The 18,381-nt window shown below is 53.7% G+C and overlaps 1 protein-coding gene across 4 annotated transcripts in view; it reads left to right on the top strand.

Annotated features, from left to right (window-relative positions):
• Positions 1–18,381, top strand: part of ADGRG5 (adhesion G protein-coupled receptor G5) — a 22,123-nt gene extending 3,742 nt beyond the window's left edge. Inside the window, exons 2-14 of one of the 4 annotated variants that reach the window (XM_082712417.1) lie at positions 658–704; positions 916–959; positions 6,883–6,984; positions 7,177–7,255; positions 7,888–8,044; positions 8,609–8,725; positions 9,239–9,352; positions 11,303–11,455; positions 12,207–12,328; positions 12,587–12,855; positions 13,903–14,017; positions 16,568–16,845; positions 17,231–18,381. In XM_082712417.1, the coding sequence (XP_082568543.1) occupies positions 658–704; positions 916–959; positions 6,883–6,984; positions 7,177–7,255; positions 7,888–8,044; positions 8,609–8,725; positions 9,239–9,352; positions 11,303–11,455; positions 12,207–12,328; positions 12,587–12,855; positions 13,903–14,017; positions 16,568–16,845; positions 17,231–17,331 (1,698 nt within the window). In that variant the 3' untranslated portion in view covers positions 17,332–18,381. Of the gene's footprint in view, positions 1–657; positions 791–915; positions 960–6,882; positions 6,985–7,176; positions 7,256–7,887; positions 8,045–8,608; positions 8,726–9,238; positions 9,353–11,302; positions 11,456–12,206; positions 12,329–12,586; positions 12,856–13,902; positions 14,018–16,567; positions 16,846–17,230 lie in introns of those variants that run through there. The other 3 variants (XM_082712420.1, XM_082712418.1, XM_082712419.1) reach the window with 3 other exon arrangements.

Here is an 18,381-nt window from a genome sequence, read left to right as displayed (position 1 = left end):
GGGGATAGGAAAGTACATTCCTGAGTCGGAATTTTCCCAGGGAGTTTGGCTGAGCGAGAGAGAGCACCCTGCCTCCCACCAATTCACACAAACACCTCCCCTTCCCCTTGGGGGTTCTGCAGAGGAAGTAGCTGGAGCAGGACAGGCGGACCAGCCCTCTAGCCAAAGTCTGGCCCGGTCTTCCCTGCTCTCTGTTCCTAGCGAGGCCTTTCCACAGCTGTGAAACACAGTGCTGGGAGTTTGGCAGCATCACCTCCCAGAAGCGCCACACTACCCCGTGAGGTGGTACTGTCTCATCTCCATGTTAGAGGGGAAACTGCGGCTCAGAGGGTTTCAGACACTACCCCGTGAGGTGGTACTGTCTCATCTCCATGTTAGAGGGGAAACTGCGGCTCAGAGGGTTTCAGTCACTCGCCCCAAGTCCCCCAGCCAGTAAATGGCAGGCCTGAGGTTTGAGGCCAGGCGGTCAGACCCCGTCCTCGCCTGAGGCTGTGGCCTTCTCAGCCCCATTAATTGTCTGTCAGGTCAGGCGGGGATCATTCTCCCTTTTCTGAAGGTGGGGAAACTGAGGGCAAAAAGGCGTAGAGCGGAGGTGGGTCTTGAAACCTTGCTGGGTGCTACGTGGGCCAGCCCTCTCCCGCCTCCCCACAGCCCAAGCGCCTCTGCAAGGTTCAGCTACCCCCCGGAAGTGCTGCAGGCACCAGGTAAGGGTGAGAGCAAGAGATGTCCTGCCCAGCTACCAGTTCAGAGGAAGCAAAAGGCTACTGGCGGGGGAAAGAAGAAGTGAGGCGTGAGTGTGGTGTGGTGTGGGGGCGCCGGCTGAAGAGAGAAGGGGAGGGCTGAGGACCTGGGCTGAGCGGTGCAAAGAGGCAGCCCCGGCACACACATCCAACTTCCCTTTCTCTCTGAGGACAGGACGGTGACAGCGACGCAGCAGCTGGACAGCGGCGGCCCCACAGGTCAGCTTCACCCGGCAGTTCCATTCCCTGCTCCCGCAGCTCTCTGTCCTCATCTGTAGGTCCCCAGCAGGCACCAGGCTTGTCCCTGCCTTGGTGGGCCCAGGATCGGTGACATCCTAAGGGCTCCCGGCTGGGGACCTGCCCTTATCCTCTTCACCCTCTGGTGGCAACTCCAGAATCTCTGGGAATGTAGAAATCTGTCGATCTCTCCATCTATCTATTTTTTAAAAGATTTTATTTATTGCTTTGGTAGAGCATGAGCAGGGGCGTGGGGAGGGCAGAGGGAGAGGGGGAAGCAGGCTCCCCACTGAGCAGGGAACCCGCCTTGGGACTCCATCCCAGGACCCTGGTATCATGACCTGAGCTGAAGGCAGAGGCTTAACCCACTGAGCCACCCAGGTGGCCCTCTATTTATTTTTTTAAAGAGCAATTTAAATTAAGGAGTGGTTAGGCACTGGGTTCGAATCCTAGCTCCCCACTGTGGCCTAGGGCAAGTTATTAGACTTTTCTGGATTTCAGTTTCCTCATTGGTAAAGCGGGGTGAATCTGGTAACCTGTACCACGGATGACATGGGGGAGGGTCCACATGTTTCTACCCAGAAATTTCTAGCCCAGAAGTTTCTACTGGTGCCCTTCCTCTCAGAGTGACCTGGACTAGAGCCTGGGGATAGTATGTCTCAGGGAAGTGGCTCTGGTGCTGGCTTGGTCGCAGACTCTGGCTGGGCCTTGGCGTGGCCTCCCTTTCCCTGCCTGTGAAATGGGGATAAGATGCTACTTGTCAGGGATTTCCTGCAGAGACCACGGGTTCAATCATCTCCCAGGCCATGGTGAGGCCAGCGGTGGGAGCTCCAGCCTGTGGCTGGCAGGAGCAGTTTGCTGGGGAGCAGTGGGGCCACATGCAGGGGTGTGACTGGCTCAGCAGGCCTGGGGCTGTGGGAGACAGGGTAGGCTGCAGGGGGGTGGGGGGGGGAATGCATGGTCAGCCCCAGGGAGGAAGGTGGGGGGTTTCAAGTCTTATGCTCAGATATATCCTGGGCTGGGCCTTTGGATCAGAGCCCTAAACTTGCAGTGGGGATTGGGAAAATGTCTCTGAGTCTCTTTTCCCGGGAGATAGGTCTCCTTGGCCTCACTTTATGGATAAGACACCCTGAAAAAATGGAGAAATGGACTTATTGCCCAATGTCATGGCCCAGGCACTGACTACTGGAACTGATTATCAAATTTGCATCTTCTAAAGCCTGTGGCCTGCGCTCTGCATGTTTCCCCATCTCTTTGTTGGCCTTGACAGAGTCTTACTCATTTGTAGAGCAACTCAGACACCTAGCCTTCTTGGAGAGGCTGCAGTGCACAGCGTGGGGAGGGCAGCTGACTTGGAGTCTACAGCGCTGGATTTGAGTTCCAGCCTGACCACTGGCCTGCTGTAACCCCAGGCTAACTCTTAGCAGTTTCCAGTTTTCCCACGATCTTCTGGAACCATCTTGGACGTCAAGTAAGGGAGTTCTGTTTCCCAGGAAGCCCCAGATAAGGAGCTGCAGGGTAGATGGTGAGAGGGGTGAGGGTGTGGGGTGAACAGGCACAGTGGCCGCTCTGAAGGGCTGGGGAGAGCGGTACTGAAGTCTCAAGTGGAAGTGAGGACTGTGGTTCGCCCCTGGGAAAGGGAGTAGAAACCACAGCCATCTGGGGTACTTGGAGGAGGTCTCATTTCTTCTTTGGCCTTGATTTCTCCAGCTGGTCTTGGGTTTAGGCCACCCTATTCCCTCTGTAGACACAGAGCAGGATGGCCAAGGGCCTGGGGTCCAAGCCTTACGGTCCAGACCCTGGAGGTCAAATCCACATTGTGGTCTGGGCCTCCATTTCCCCATTCACACAGTGAGGGAGGGAACTAGGTGACCCAAGATCCTGTCTGCACTATGGGCCCTCAGTCTTCTCATCTGAAACGTCTCAAATTGTTTCCTTCAGTGCTTCCTTTGTCTCCTCAGATCTTTCCTTCCTCTCTTCTCTGAGGTTCTGAGAATTGCCCAAGATAACACAGCCGAGTAGCTGACCAAGTGGTCAAATGATTAAGAACCCAGTGTTCTGTGCCTCCAACCAAAGTCTCTATTCTTTCTCCCTCTCTTTTTCAAAGATTTATTTATTTGAGGTGGGGGATGTGTGAGGTAGGGGCAGAGAGAAAGGAAGAGAGATATTCTCAAGCGGACTCCCCACTGAGCACATAGCCCAACCAGGGCTCAATCCCACAGCCCTGAGATCATGACCTGAGCAGAAACCAAGAGTCAGATGATTAACTGACCAGACCACCCAGGAGCCCTTGTAGTCTCTTTTCAAATAAACATATATATTAATAAATAATATTAAGATAAATGGATGGGAGCACCCAGAAAAAAATATCGCATCCCTATTTCATACTGTACTCCAGGATTGATGCAAATGAACTAAGGGTTCCCATGTGAACAATGAAACCTCGCAAGTCCTACCAGAAACTTAGGAGAATTCCTTTGTACCTGGAGTAAGGCAGGTTGGCCTTTCTAGCTTTGACTCAAAATCCAGAAGCCAAAAGAGATAAATACTGGTAATTCTGGTTACACAAAAATTATACACATGAAAAAAGACTTACACACAGCAGAAGAACTATATGTAATGTACAAAGACAAATGATAAGCCGGGAAACATATTTGCAATTCACATAATAGACCATAAACTAATTTCCCTACTATGTAAAGAGTTTCGAGAGGATGGTAAGGAAGCTTTGAATGTAAAACAAAAATGGATGGATGGTGAACTTGGACTTAGGAGAGATGTTGTCAGAACAGCTGCACTGTTGGAAAGAACCAAAGACTGAAACCCACACAGTCTGCTGTTCTGAGGGCATCTGCTGAATAAGTTAGCGCTTTTCCCTCCAACGTCAGACTGTGCAGTTGGAAAAGAAAAAGTGGAAACTCTAGGTACTGTTATGGAAAGCTCTCCAAGATGTATTTCCAAGCCAAAAAAGTTTTCGTGTAAGACGAGGAGAATCTTATATCCTTATATTTATTTGAGACTTGGGAAGATTTAGCAAACACTAGCAGCAGTAGTTACCTGGGGGAGACTACCCGGGAAGGGAGTGGTTGGGTGACACAGGAGACAGAGATCATTTGCATTTCCACCTTTGTGGATTTACTTATCGTTTGGATTTGAAAGATGTAAATTTCTAAACTCTCTGAAGAGCAGGGGCGTCTGCGTGGCTCAGTCAGTCAAGCATCTGATTCTTGATCCCCAGCTCAGGTCTCGATCTCAGGTTCATGAGTTCAAGCCTCGCGTTGGGCTACATGCTGGGTGGGGAGCCTCCTTAAAAACCCAACAACTCTCTTAAGAGTAAATAAAAATTGAGAAACGTATAACTGTAATGTAGGGGTAACATTGGGAAATCGGGGCACCCAAAACAAGAGTCTGAACCTCACCACACACAAGTGACCCCTGCAGCTTTCAGAGCTTGGGTCTATAAACAAATGTGACTTTTACAAGAATAGAATTACATTGCTTTGCAAGGTTTTTTTTTTTTTTTTTCATAAATAATAGGCCACCATTATTTTTCCATAATGGTAGTCATTTGGAACATAAAAAATTCTAAGCATTAAAGACTTGGTTTTTTGTTGTGAGGGTAATACATGTTTGTCGTAGAAAATTTGAACTGTACTGGAAAACCTAAAAAAGAAGGGAATTCTCCTCCTCATAACATTATTAACATTTTGGTGACCATTCTTTTAGATACGCTCCTAGGCCTAAACATGTATATTACCATAAATTTCCATACATGTAATTCCATTGTGTGTGTGATGTTCTACTGGCCCTTTCTAGGCAGTGAATGGTATACTGTGCTCCTCTTTTATGTCCTTAATGACATCATGATTTTTGATAGTGAAATGACATTCCATTGTACTGAACTTTGAATTTTTTACTTTGGCAAGCAACAATCAGTTCACAGGAGGTTGCAAAAAAAAAAAAGTTCAGAAAGATTTTGTATACGCTTCACCCAATTCTTTACAGTCTCCTCCTCCTCCTTTTATTTGTTGTTTATTTGTTCCATCCTGGAACCTTCTTTTCTCCTGCTGCCTTCTGGATAGGATAGACCCTGGTCCTGCTGTCCCACCAACACCTGGGGGGAGTAGCTTCTTGCATTTTCTGTGAAGTAGTCTCACCTCTTCTCTGGTGGGATTTCCTGTACCCTATGTTGTCTTTCATGATTTACTCCCTTGTTCTCTTGGAGCGTATCCTCCAGCAGCTTTCTGAGAGAGGGTGTGTGCTTTAAAATACCTAGTGAACCTTGGTTGACCATTCATCTTTGAGAGTGCAGCACTAACACTTAACTGCTTGTTGGAGCTGTTGACTGGGAAAACTTCACCCTCCTGGGCATTTCACTGAGGAGCACCAAAACATCTGTAACAATAGGATATTTTTCTTGGAATGGCCAGTTCTTTAGAGAAGAATTTTCTTCTGCCTTAGAGCATTGCCACCTGGCTGTTGCAGGCTTCTGGAAGCTGAGTGGAGGAGGAGGTGGGAAGGAACATAGCTTAATTTTTCTATACATGAATGGCATCCCATCCTTCCCCTTAGATTGTCTATCGTGCACTGTCTCCAGGGAATGAACTTAATGTTGGGGTGGCGTTGAGGGTGGTAGGGTTGTGACAGTGGTCCTAGACACCCCAGGTAGAGGAGGAAATCTGGGACCCCAGCTGGTCACTTTATAGACTCACAGTTGGGCCACCTGGTTGGTTCAGTTGGTTAAACATCGGCTCTTCATTTCAGTTCAAGTCATGATCTCAGGGTCGTGAGATCGAGTCCCGTGTTGGACTCTCTGCTGAGTGTGGAGATTGCTTGGATTCTCTCTCTCCCTCTCCCTCTGCCCCTCTGCCCCCTCCCACCCCAGGCTCACACATGTGCTCTCTCTCTCAAAAAACAAAACAAAACAAAACAAAACCCTCACAAGCTTTTATATCCCATTTTTTTGTTTTACCCCTCATCCCTGTTTGTAGAGGTTCTTGATGCCTCTAGATCTCAAGTGTTCTCAGGGTTGTGAGGCTTCTCCCTGTCCCCTTCCCACTACCCTCCCCTCACTCCACACCTCTCCCCGCAGCAGGCACTCAGGGTGACATCTGCTTTGGCATCTCCAGAGTTTTGCTAACCTTTCCCACCTGCTGTCATCTTCTTTCTCTTTGTTCTGTCTTTGCAGCTCTCTGCCCATTTTATTCACTCACTCTCGGTTTAGTGGAGTTTCAGGGCATTTGACATAAATTTGCTATATTTAAGCCGAAATGTCTTAGTTTATTTTAAAACCACAAAAGGGGCGCCTGGGTGGCTCAGTCGGTTAGGCATCTGCCTTTGGCTCAGGTCATGATCTGGAGGTCCTGGGATGGAGCCCTGCACTGGCTCCCTGCTCAGCAGGGAGCCTGCTTCTCCACCTGCCACTTCTCCTGCTTGTGCTCTCTCTCGCTCGCTCGCTCTTAGATGAATAAAATCTTAAAAAAGAAATTTAAAACCACAGAAAACAAAAGCTTGGAGGGACAGACCTTTGTCCAAAGTCACATGTGGATCAATGACAGAGGTGGACAGGATTACATGTTGCTTCCAAGTGGCTTTTCCTGGATGAAATCAGGGCCCCAGAGGAGCCCCCAGAGAGGCCATTTTTGGGGATGGGGAGTGACTCAGGCAAAGCTGTTACTGACAGCCATTTCTGATCAAATGGTCAGGGGTTCTGGAGTCATAAACGCCTGACTCAGGGAACCTCATGCAGAGCAAGACCACTTCCGCCCTGAACCTCAATTTTCCCATCTGTGAAATGCAAGAGTAACGAGGATCAATTAAGATGATCCCACTTGGGACATGCCAGACACCTAGAAGTGAGAGGTCACTCTCTTATCACAGTGACAGTGACGTGCATCTTTTCTAGGGCGGAAGACGGTTCTCAGAAGAGACCAGCTACGAGGCATGGATTGCCGGGGGGCCTTTTTCCTCTGCCTGTGCTTCATGACTTCTCAGAGTGAGACAATGGGTAAGAGGGTGATGCTGAACTGGGGGGCCATCCTAGCCCGGGCCCCTGGCTGTGACATGAAAGGGGGAATCCCTTGAGCCAAGGGAGCTTGAAAGGGGACATCGCGGCCGCCTTGGGCAGCAGCTAGACAGAGGCTGTGTGGAAGGCCCAGGGACAAAGGCTGAAATAAGAGGTCTGACTTGCTCTCTGCAGACACATCCCAAGAACCCCTGCGATGCATGAGGAAACTGGAGGCCGTATCCAGATACCGCAGACCGGCTCCTTTTCCTGAGTGAGTCAGGAGATCCCCTCGTCCACCTAGAGTCAGCTGTGCCTCCTACCCCTAGCTCTCACCTTGAGTCAGTGGTTCAGGGCTGTCCAGTGTGGACCGTTAATCCATTTATTCAACATGCATTTATTGAGTACCTACTGTGTGCCTGGCACTAGGTTCTGGAGAGGCAGGATAAGCATGCCTTGCCCTCATCAAATCTGCTCTCTGGCTGGGGCCTTTAGCTACAGAGGCCATGAAACCTGGTGCAGAATCCCATCTCTGCATTTTTGCGGGAAGGAGGGACAAGACTCGGGTTGGGCTCTCTCTGGGGTCCGCGATCTTAATGGGCACGCAGCTGTGGGTGAGGGAATAGGGCTGGTGAGTGGCCGGGGAAGCCCAGGGACTATTGGGCCTTTCACTCAGCCACTAGAGAAGAGTCAGAAAGGGCTTCCGTAAGGAGGTGTCAGCAAAGCTGGACCAGATAGAGAGGTAATCAGGAGACATGGATGAGTGGGGTGGAGAGGTAAGCGTGTACCAGGGACGCGCCGTGTGCTGAGGTCTGGGGATGGGAGAGGCCCCGCCCTTCTAGGCTGCCAGGGGCCCCTCCAGCCCCCAAGTCCACCGCAGACCCAGGTCAGCTCTCTGGCCCTCAGCATCATCCGGGACCTGGAGAATAGCCTGTTGAACGCCAGCTTCAGGGGCAACAACCTGACCTTGCAGACACGCTCTATCCAGTCACTGATCTTCAAGCTGGGCTGCGGCTTCGCAGGCCTCTCACTGAACAGCACCACCATGGAGGAGTACTCCCAGGTCAGAGGTCGTGGTGGGGGGCTGGGATGGGGGGCAGGCAGGGCTTAAGGTCCTGACTCCCCTCCTCCACCCAAACTAATCCTGTCTGCCCACCTGGCTGTGAGTTGCCTCCCCTGTAAAATGGGGCCGATGTCCCTCATGCCAGTGATGGAAAAGGGGGTACACTATGGCCCTGCAAGGGTGGCATTGTCTTCCTGCTTTTGCAGGTCTATGGAGGGAGGCAGCTGTGGGAGAGGCCAGGGAATCCAGGGTCCTCGGAAGACCCCGTTGTGATTCCTACTGAATGCCTGGGCGCTGAAGGCAGAGGAGCTCCAGCCCCAGGGGCCGCAGCTGGGTGGGGTCATTTAAAGTGGGGTGGCCTGGAGGGAGGGCCTGGGACCTCAGCACGTTTGGGAGGAGGGGCAGCCTGCGTACCAGAAGAGAGCTCTGCAGGTGGAGGCTCAGAGAAATGAAATGCCTGGGGTCAGGCCCAGAAGGCGTCACAAGGAGTGGGGAGCAGTGAGTGTTGGGCCAGCTCCAGAGGCCATGCACCCCAGGCTGAGCCTGTCTGCGCCCCCTCCATAGGCTGGGGTCTCCCACGCCATGTACTTCCCTGCGGAGCTGACCAAAGACGCCTGCAGGGCCCGCCCCAGGGAACTGCGTCTCATCTGCATCTACTTCTCCACAGCCTACTTTTTCCAGGTCTGTGCCTTGGCGGGCCAAGCAGGGTGGGTGCGGGCCCCTTCCTGGGGGCACTGTGAACGTCCACACCATTGACTGGCCTCGTGGAAGGGACTGGCCCTGGGTGGGACCAGCCCATCGTGGTCCCCAGGCATTGCCCTTTCTGGGCCTCAGTAAGAGGAGAATGGTGGGCAGGCCCACTTATAGGAAACCTATGTGTGAGCCTGTCCTAGGGGAGATAGACAAAGATGCCTTTTTAACCTTGGCTTTGAAAGTGAGGGAGGATAGTGGTGAGTTAGGATGGAGGCTGAATGCTCTCAACACAGGGCAGAGAGGTGTGGGTGGGGAGAGGACAGGTTTCTGGGTGGAGGGGACGGGGCGCGTGAAAGATTGCGAGGTTGGGCACATGGGCCACGTGACTGGCATATTCCTTGCTCTCCTCCAGGGGAAGGGGCTGGCGAAGGGGGGGTTCTGAGCCCTCAGCGGGGGTCTCCCTGCATCCCCTGCAGTCAGCCTTTCTTGCTGTCGTTCCAGAATGCCAACTCACTTGTGCTCAATAACTACGTCTTGGGGGCCCAGCTGGGTCAGGGACACGTGAGCAACCTCAACGAGCCTATCAGCATCAGCTTCCAGCACAACCAGAGTCTGGTACTTTTGGGGGAGGGGGCCCCCATTTCCACCTCTCCCCTTCCCCCTTGTGGCTCTCCTGTTGAATTTTGGCTTGACCAAACCCAAATCTGTGGCAGCATTTTGGAAACAAACGATTTCAAATCTACCACAGTTTTAAAATTCCTGTCAAAAGAATCAGAGAGAAGTTTTTAGTTACTGCAGTAGGCAGGATTTTTTTTTTTTTTTTTTTTTTTTCTTTCTAAGTAGGCACCATACCCAGCATGGAGTCCAGTGCCAGGGCTTGGGCTCAGGACCCTGAGATCAAGACCAGGAAATGAGATCAAGAGTTGGAAACTTAACAAAATGAGGCACACAGATGCCCCCTAGGCAGGACTCTGAGTTGCAAGTGATAGAAAACCAAGTGAAGTCAGCTTAAGCACAAAAGGGAATTGATTGTACTCACGTGAATAAAATGTCCAGAGGTCTCAAGCTTCAGGCATGGTTGGATCCAGGGGCTTATATAATGCCATCCTGACTCAGCCTCTTTCCATTTCTCAGCAATGGTTTCCTGCCTTGGCTCTCTACTCTGGCAAGATGGCAGCTTAAGTGCTAGACCTCTGTCCCCTCTTTTCAGTAGGCTCTTCCTCATCAGTGCAAACCAGGGTCCCAGAACGGAGTTCTTTTTTTTTTTTTTTTAATTTATTTATCAGAGAGAGAGAGGGGAGAGAGCGAGCACAGGCAGACAGAATGGCAGGCAGAGGCAGAGGGAGAAGCAGGCTCCCCGCCCAGCAAGGAGCCCGATATGGGACTCGATCCCAGGACGCTGGGATCATGACCTGAGCCGAAGGTAGCTGCTTAACCAACTGAGCCACCCAGGCATCCCCCAGAACGGAGTTCTAAAGGTACAGCTGGGCCATGTGTCCATCTCTGAACCAGGTCAATGGAATGTGGGATTGGCTAGGCCCAGGTCACATGGCTCAGGGACTGGGCTGGATTCATGTAACCTGCCATGGGAGGAGGCGTGGGTTCTCCAGAGAAATGCAGAAGCTGATCCTGGAGGAAGGGAGAAGGGCTGCCGGGCGGGCATAAGCTCTGAGGCCTCTACTCTTCTGGCCCTGGCATCCCTTAAAAGCCCAGGCCCTGCCCTGCCCAGTGTTCTGCCCTGACTTCCTGTCAGCCTCTTTGGGACTGTGCTGCACTCCCAATTTCTCCATCATACTCCCCCCGTCCTTTTTTTAAAGTTTTTTTTTTTTAAATGTTTAAAGATTTTATTTATTTGACAGACAGAGATCACAAGCAGGCAGAGAGGCATGCAGAGAGAGAGGAGGAAGCAGGCTCCTTGCTGAGCAGAGAGCTTGATGCAGGGCTCGATCCCAGGATCCTGAGACCATGACCTGAGCCGAAGGCAGAGGCTAAACCCGCTGAGCCACCCAGGTGCCCCCATACTTCCTTTTCTTTGCTCTGAGGATTTGCCCCTGCAAAGGTTCATTCCTCAGTGGTTTTCCATGGCACTGCCTGTGTCATTTTCTCCCCTCTCCACCCATATGACTTGGCCTCCAGGTTGCCTGTGAGTGAGTCTCTCCCCAGCACTGGGCTTGGGGCTGCACCATCATTGTTCTCCATGGGGAGGATGGGAAAGGGGACAGTTGATCACAGAACACCTACTGTCCAGCCAGAGCTGGACTCTCAAGATTCCTCACTGCCTGTAATTTAATACCATCCTTGGGACTTGGGTATAGATGATCCCATTTTGCTGATGAATAAACTGAGGTTTAGAGAAGCTCAACAACTTGCCCAAGTTACTCTGAGAGTCAGAGTAGAGGTGAGGCTGCAGTCTGGTACTGTCTGATGCCAAAGCCCAGCCAGTGCCTGGTAAAATGTTGACTAGGGTGCAGTTGAATCAACTTTGGCCCCTACAATTTCCAGACTCTGACCCACGGCCATCCCCCACATCCCTTGGATGCACCCAACTCCAGCCTCTTCTCTTAGGAAGGCTACATGGTGACCTGTGTCTTCTGGAAGGAAGGAGCCAGTAAACATTACTGGGGGGTCTGGAGCCCTGAGGGCTGTCGCACAGAGCAGATCTCACCTTCCAGGGTACTCTGCCGCTGCAATCACCTCAGCTATTTCGCTGTTCTCATGGTATGTGTGCCTCCAGTCCAGCTGAGGGGAGTCAAAACAATAAAGGGCCCCATGTCTAAGCAAAAGGAACAAGGCAGAGGTTGGTGTAGGGGACAAAATCCAACTCAAATGGGCTTAAGGAGGTAAAAGAGAAACTTAAGAACTCATGTTGCTGAAGAAGCTATGTTAGGCTTCAGGCACGGCTTGATCCAGATGCTCAATATCACCAAGACAGGGCTCTATCTCCCTCCCAGCCGTGCTTGCTTTGTGCTGGCCTAGCCTTTGGACAGGGTTTCCCCACAGGATAATAATATGGCTGCTAGCACACCCGGGCTCATGTCCTACTAGCTGTTAGGCCAGTAGAATGAGAGCTTTCTCTTACCCAATTCTGCCAACTAGTCTTGGGATTGGGTTCCACTGCATTGGAGTGTGTCCCACTCCCATCCCTCAACCAGTCACTCGGCAGGAGGAGAGAGGGCTCTGATAAATCAGGCCTAGTGCACCTGTCCACACATAGTAGGACCGGCCATGTGCACAGACTGTGGGGGAGGGGAGGTTCTCGTAGAAAAAGGGGAGATGGGAGTTGAGGGAGGGCAAAAGCCACTGTGTCTGCCAGGGCTTTTTTTTTTTTTTTTTTTTTTTTTAAAGCCAGGACCACAGTGAGGTTTGTGGTGCGACAGGGGAGTTTGGAGCTAAGGTCTTAGCAGGTCCTTGTCACTGTTGGGAGGGCATTTCTATGCTTCTGTCCCCCATCTCCCCTTCCTTCCTGCAGCAGCTGTCCCAAGCCCCGATCCCCAGAGAGCTGCTGGTGCCTCTCATATACATCTCCCTGGTGGGCTGCAGCATCTCCATCGTGTCCTCACTTCTCACTATCCTGCTGCACTTCCAAGCCAGGTACTCCCCTGCCCCCTGGCCGGGTCTGCCCACCTGCTGCTGCTCAGCACCCCTCCTTCTTGTCTAACTGATCCCCCAGAGCAGGGTGCGCTCCTCCAGGGCATGGAGTTTGGGAGGCAAGAGACCAGCCTTGCTGTGTGGCTGCTGTTCAGTCCCTGTCGCCCACCCCCAACCTCAGTCATGTGTCCCTGAGCCCCGGGGGGTGGCACTGCCTGGGTGATGTCCCCAGACCATGGAAGGTCATGCTTCCATGTGCAGGAAGCAGGGCGACTCCATGACACGCATACACATGAACCTGCACGCCTCCGTGCTGCTCCTGAATGTCGCCTTCCTGCTGAGTCCTCTGCCGGCCACGCCCCCTGTGCCTGGGTCAGCGTGCACAGCAGTGGCTGCCATCCTGCACTTCGCACTGCTCAGCTGCCTCACCTGGACGGCCATCGAAGGCTTCAATCTCTACCTGCTCCTTGGGCACGTCTACAACATCTATATCCGCCGATACTTGCTCAAGCTCTGTGCAGTGGGCTGGGGTAAGCAGAACTTCCCTCCGATCTTGCTCCCTGAGGCTTCTGGCTGGACAGTGGACAGGGTGTCTACCCCACTCATGCCCTTCTCTTCTCCTCTTCCTCATCATAGTTACTGCATCCTGAGCACGGCTCATCCCTGTCAACATTCGCCACTACTTTCTGCTCTACTGTTCTTATCATCCATTCTACTTCCAACATCTCCATGACGGTCACCTCCAACATCTTCATCACCTCTACCTCCAACACCTTCATCCCCTCCACCTCCAACACCTCCATCCCCTCCACCTCCAACATCACCTCCAACACCTCCATTATCACCTCCAGTACCTCCATCACCATCACCTCCAACACCTCCATCACCATCATCTCCAACACCTCCATCATCACCACCTCCCACACCTCTGTCCCCTATACCTCCACCACCTCCATCATCACCACCAACACCTCCATCATCACCTCTGACTCCTCCATCACCATCACCTCCAACACCTCCATCAGCATCGCTCCAACACCATCATCTACCAACAACATCTACCAACATCACTACCACCTCCGATACTTCCATCACCTCCGCCATCATCTCCACCATTTCTACCTCCAACACTGCCACCAATGCCATGAATATGTCTACCCCTGACTCTACCACGACTTTCACCTCCGTCATCACCACCATGCTCATCCTCGTCTTCAACGCTATCTCTGACACCACCATCACTGGCACCTCTAACCCCATCCTAGCTCCTCTTTACTATTTCGGTTTCCTCCTGAGTTCTGCCAGCCCTCTGTCCTGTTAGCTCCATCTCCCCACCACCGCTGCCACTCCCACCCCACCCTGGAGCCCTCAGTGACACTGTCTTGGAGCGCAGCCTCCTCTAAGACCTACAGGCTAAGTGTCCTGAAGCTGGTCCATATGGCAGGGCCTGAGGGCTCAGAAGAAACCTTCCCCTCCCTGCTTGCTCAGTGGAATTCTGTTTTAGCAGCCCCAGGGACCCATGACCAGCCCCTCTCGGGGTCACCTGACAGGTGCTGAGCCTCTGTCTTACCTCTCAGGGGTCCCAGCCCTGCTGGTCCTGCTCCTTGTTGTTGAGAGCTCAGCATACGGACCCTGCACAATTCCAGTCTCCAGCAGCCAGGAAAATGGCACAGGCTTCCAGAACATGTCCATGTGAGTGCCCTGAGGGGTGTGGCAGGTGCCCTAGCTCTGGCAGAAGGGCCCAGGGGCTCTGAACAGGGTGTCCTATAGGCAGGGCTGGGGGGGCGAGGAGGGGGCCGTGTCTCAGAGAGGGATAGTTTCCAGGCTTTGCCATAGCCTTTCTGCTGGATCCCAAGGTCTCCTGCAGAGGCAGTCTCTTGCTCTAGGCTGGCAACCTCTAGGGAGACCGGCATGAGCTCTGGTGCCTGCTCATGGGCTTCCACGCCCAGGGCAGCAGGACCCCTGGCTCCTGGCCGAGTGCGGCAATCGGCCGAGCTCCCCTTCCTGCTCTCCGACCCTGCTCCAGGAGGTCAGCCCACTCCTGAACTCTGCTCGCTCTTCCCACCGCCGCTGTGCTCCTTCGGGTTCCTGTGGCCCTGATCTGCTCCTGCATAGTGCTGCCAGCCCTCAGACTGTCCTCAGCAGGGAGAGCACTGCGGGGGCTGGGACCCCCCCCCCCAAGGGACAGGGTTCAGCATGTGTGTGTGTGTGTGTGCGTGTGTGTGTGTGTATCAGGTGACCTGGGCAGTCTGCGGGACAGATTCTGCTGCCTCTTCCTGTGCCCTAAGAATGAAGGTTCTCACGGCCAACATAGGGAGAGTAGCTGAACGACCTATCACCTGTTTAAACCGTGCAGCAAGGAGTAGGTCCTACTGTCAGTCTGTTTACAGTTAGGGAAACTGAGGCATAGGCTGCTGAAGAACCCCACCCAAGGAAACCCAGGTGGTTCCTGGAAGAGCTGGGACTTGGCCACAGGCAGGCTGGTTCCAGAGCCCCCTCCCCCACTACCCCTCTCAGCCTCCTGGAAGAGAGGTGGGCTGGGGTTCATTCTTCTCACTGTGGGGGTGGGGCTCCTTTCTTAGAGGTGTGACTTAGGGCTCCTTCACCATGTAGTTTTTTTTTTTTTTTTTTAAAGATTTTATTTATTTGACGAGAGAGAGATCACAAGTAGGCAGAGAGGTAGGCAGAGAGAGGGGGGAAGCAGTCTCCCTGATGCTCAGAGAACCCGATGCGGGGCTTGATCCCCAAACCCCAGATCATGACCTGAGCTGAAGGCAGAGGCTTAACCCACTGAACCACCCAGGCACTCCACACAATGTAGTTTTTTAACATGTGCTGGGGACCGGAGGACTGGGCGGGGGCAGGAAGCACAGTGTTGCTGGGCTGTCACAGAGTATCCCACTTCAAGAACCCCCCTCTCCGAGGCTCCCTCCCTCTCCCTCTCCCCCGGGGTTCCGTGACTTTTATTCTCCTGCATTTATAAAGCCCTTACCAAGTCTATTTGTGTTCCTGAACACAGAACAGCAATAACCAAACCTTTGGAAGGATCTCCAGTGCCCTCCGACATGTGAATAAGGTTAATAAGTTGCTATGGCTACATAGCCAGCCCTGTGGGACAGTTAGGTGGCAGTGAAAAGGAATGATCCATGAGCCCCTTGCATAAATCTCCCAAATAACAACCAAGGCCCCTTGTGGCTGTGGCAGCAGGTGCCCACGGCGGGGGCCTGAGCAGGGGGCTGGGACAGGGGCACAGGCTCTGGGCGTGGAGCGTGGGGCTTCAAGTCCCACCTTTGCCTCTGAGCAAGCCCGAGCCTCAGTTTCCCCCTCTGCAGGGCAGGGACAACTATGGACCTGCCTCATATGGTCCTCACTGGGACAGGGGCACAGGCTCTGGGCGTGGAGCGTGGGGCTTCAAGTCCCACCTTTGCCTCTGAGCAAGCCCGAGCCTCAGTTTCCCCCTCTGCAGGGCAGGGACAACTATGGACCTGCCTCATATGGTCCTCACGTGGAGCGGATGGGCTCACTCACGGAAAGCGTATGACATGGTGTATGACTGGGTGAAAGGCACCCCCTGTCTCGCCGATGTTTTGGGGACACAAAGGGCATGAAGGCCTCAGGGAGGGTCTGGGAGCAGGGCTGGGGCCATGGCCAGGCCTCTGCTCTTCCCTCGGCCCTTGGTGGCCTCACCCTGCTTCTCACTTGATGTGCCACAGCTGTTCACTGCTCGTGAGCCCCATCTAGCTGAGAGGGGGCGGTTCCTGGGCCAGGGCGCCCTTTGCACAGAGATGGTGCTGAGATGATGTTGACCTTGTGGGTGGGTGGAGAAGCCTCCAGGAAGAGGGCCCCGGGTCAGGGATCTGGTAGAGTTTTGGACAAGTGGGCAGCTGGGCTGGCCATGGAAAGGGAGAGAGGTGAGATGCAGAAGTGAGGAGAGGAAGAGTTTTCAAGTGAATAAAGGCATAAGAGGGCCCCGTGTGGCTGGAAAGGAGAACATGGAGGGCTTCAGGCCGGGGGCCGAGGTGACAAGGGGGCCCTAAGGTGATGGCTTAGCTGGAAAGCCGGCCCCGAACTTCACCCGTGTGGTCACACAAGAAGCAACAGGTCTGGCCTGGGGGACAGGACCAAGTTCAAGAGCCCATCCAGAGGCCCAGAGACCAGGATCTCTGTACCCACGCCCATCCCGCCCCCAGCCTGGGGCGCCACACCGACCCTGGCACTTCCCCCTCCCCTGCTCCCTTGCAGGTGCTGGGTGCAGAACCGCTGGGTGCACAGTATCCTGGTCATGGGCTACGGTGGCCTCACGTCTCTCTTCAACCTGGTGGTGCTGGTCTGGGCGCTGCGGGTGCTGCAGCGGCTGCGGGCCCGGAACGGGGTGCTGAACCCGCGGGCCTGCCGGGACAGCGTCACCGTGCTGGGCCTCACCGTGCTGCTGGGCACTACCTGGGCCTTGGCTTTCTTCTCCTTTGACGTCTTCCTGCTGCCCCAGCTCTTCCTTTTTACCACATTCAACTCGCTGTATGGTAGGGCCCGCGGGAGGCGTGCAGGAAGCCCCGGGGGTGGTGCTCGGCTGGTCAGATGTTGACTGCTCAAGGCTTCAGGTCAAGGGGGCAAGTCAGGGGCTGAAATTGAGCTTCCCCTTCCCTGTCAAGCTGGTTTGGGGCTCCTTCGGTCCATAGAAAGGGGCATTTCCTCCTAATTTGCACAGAGGCACCCTCTGGCTTGCTGACAATTGGTCGGCCAGCTTCTGTGCTCTGCCCCTTCTGGTTTCCAACAGGGAGGGACTCTGAGATTTTCTCCTGGGCTTTAGGGAAGCCCAGCTCACCCCCACTGAGGAGGTCCCTGCATTCTAGGTGAGGCCCCGCGTCTCCCCTTCTAGTCTCCCGCTGACCCGCTTTTCCCTGGCAGGTTTCTTCCTCTTCCTGTGGTTCTGCTCCCAGAGGCACCGCTCCGAGGCAGAGATGGAGACAGAGATGGAGAGGTTCAGCTCCTCCCAGACGATGCTGTAGTCTGCGCCTCCTCGCCCAGAAGACCTCGTCTCTCTGGCCGCCTGCGGCCCGAGGCTCTGGGCTCCCCCAGGGAAGGTGGAAGGCCAGCTGCTGGACACCAGGGGCCCCTGTGGCCTCCAGGGAGGCTTTTCTACCTCCGTGGCTTCCCCAGGCCCAGAGGGCAGTGCGCTGCTCTGCCTCCCCTGGTTTCCTGGGGATGGGAAGGCAGAGCCTCTTTCCTTGACTCCTGAGGAAGGTGGCCCGTGGCCAGGTGGCCCTCTGATAATTGCGTAGGTTTGAATTGCCCCTGGTAGGCGTGACTGTATGGGATCTAAAACCAAGCTTAGGCTACAATTGTGGAGAATCAGCATTGCCCTTGACCTCTGTCGGAGCAAGAGGGAGAGGGCTCCTAAAGCCAGCTCCATTCCTGGGCTGCACACCAGGGGGAGCTGTTGGCCTGTGCACAGAAGCCATTGGCTCACCGAATCCTATCTGGAAATACTGCCGCCTGTCTGGGGACATGACACACCAGATGGAGGGGTCCGGCTTCTGGGACTGCTCCTGCTGAGTGACCGAAGAAAGGATTCTTGCACTGTTTGCACACCCATTTCTCTTTTCCCAATGCAGCTGTTCGCTCTGGGTCTTGGGGTCCTGGGCATCCATGGCGCTAGAGCAGGTGGGCTGGGGGAGACACTCAGAGCCCCGCTGCAGGCCATCGGACAGGTAATAACGACTGCGGATGGCATGGTGAGGGTCCTGGAGCCAGATCCCTTTTCTCCTGGGGGTGGGGGTGGGGATCCTCTGCTCTCTGTTTATTTCTGGATGCCCATAGCCCTTGGCCAGCTGGTGAGTGCTATAGGCTCTGGAACCCAACTGCCTGGGTTCAAATGGCCTTACCATTTGCTAGCTGTGTGACTGTGGACAGACCACTTAAGCTCTCTGTGCCTTAGTTTTCCCATCTGTAGAGCAGGGGCAGTTGTGGTGCTGATTTTGAAGATGAAAAAAAGAATCCATATAAAGAGGCTTAGCAAGTAGGAAATGCTCAATAAATTATTATTATTGTTACCATTA

This window comes from Mustela nivalis (assembly GCF_964662115.1).
Source record: "Mustela nivalis genome assembly, chromosome: 18".
Classification (NCBI taxonomy): domain Eukaryota; kingdom Metazoa; phylum Chordata; class Mammalia; order Carnivora; family Mustelidae; genus Mustela; species Mustela nivalis.
This window is presented reverse-complemented; position numbering and strand designations above follow the sequence as displayed.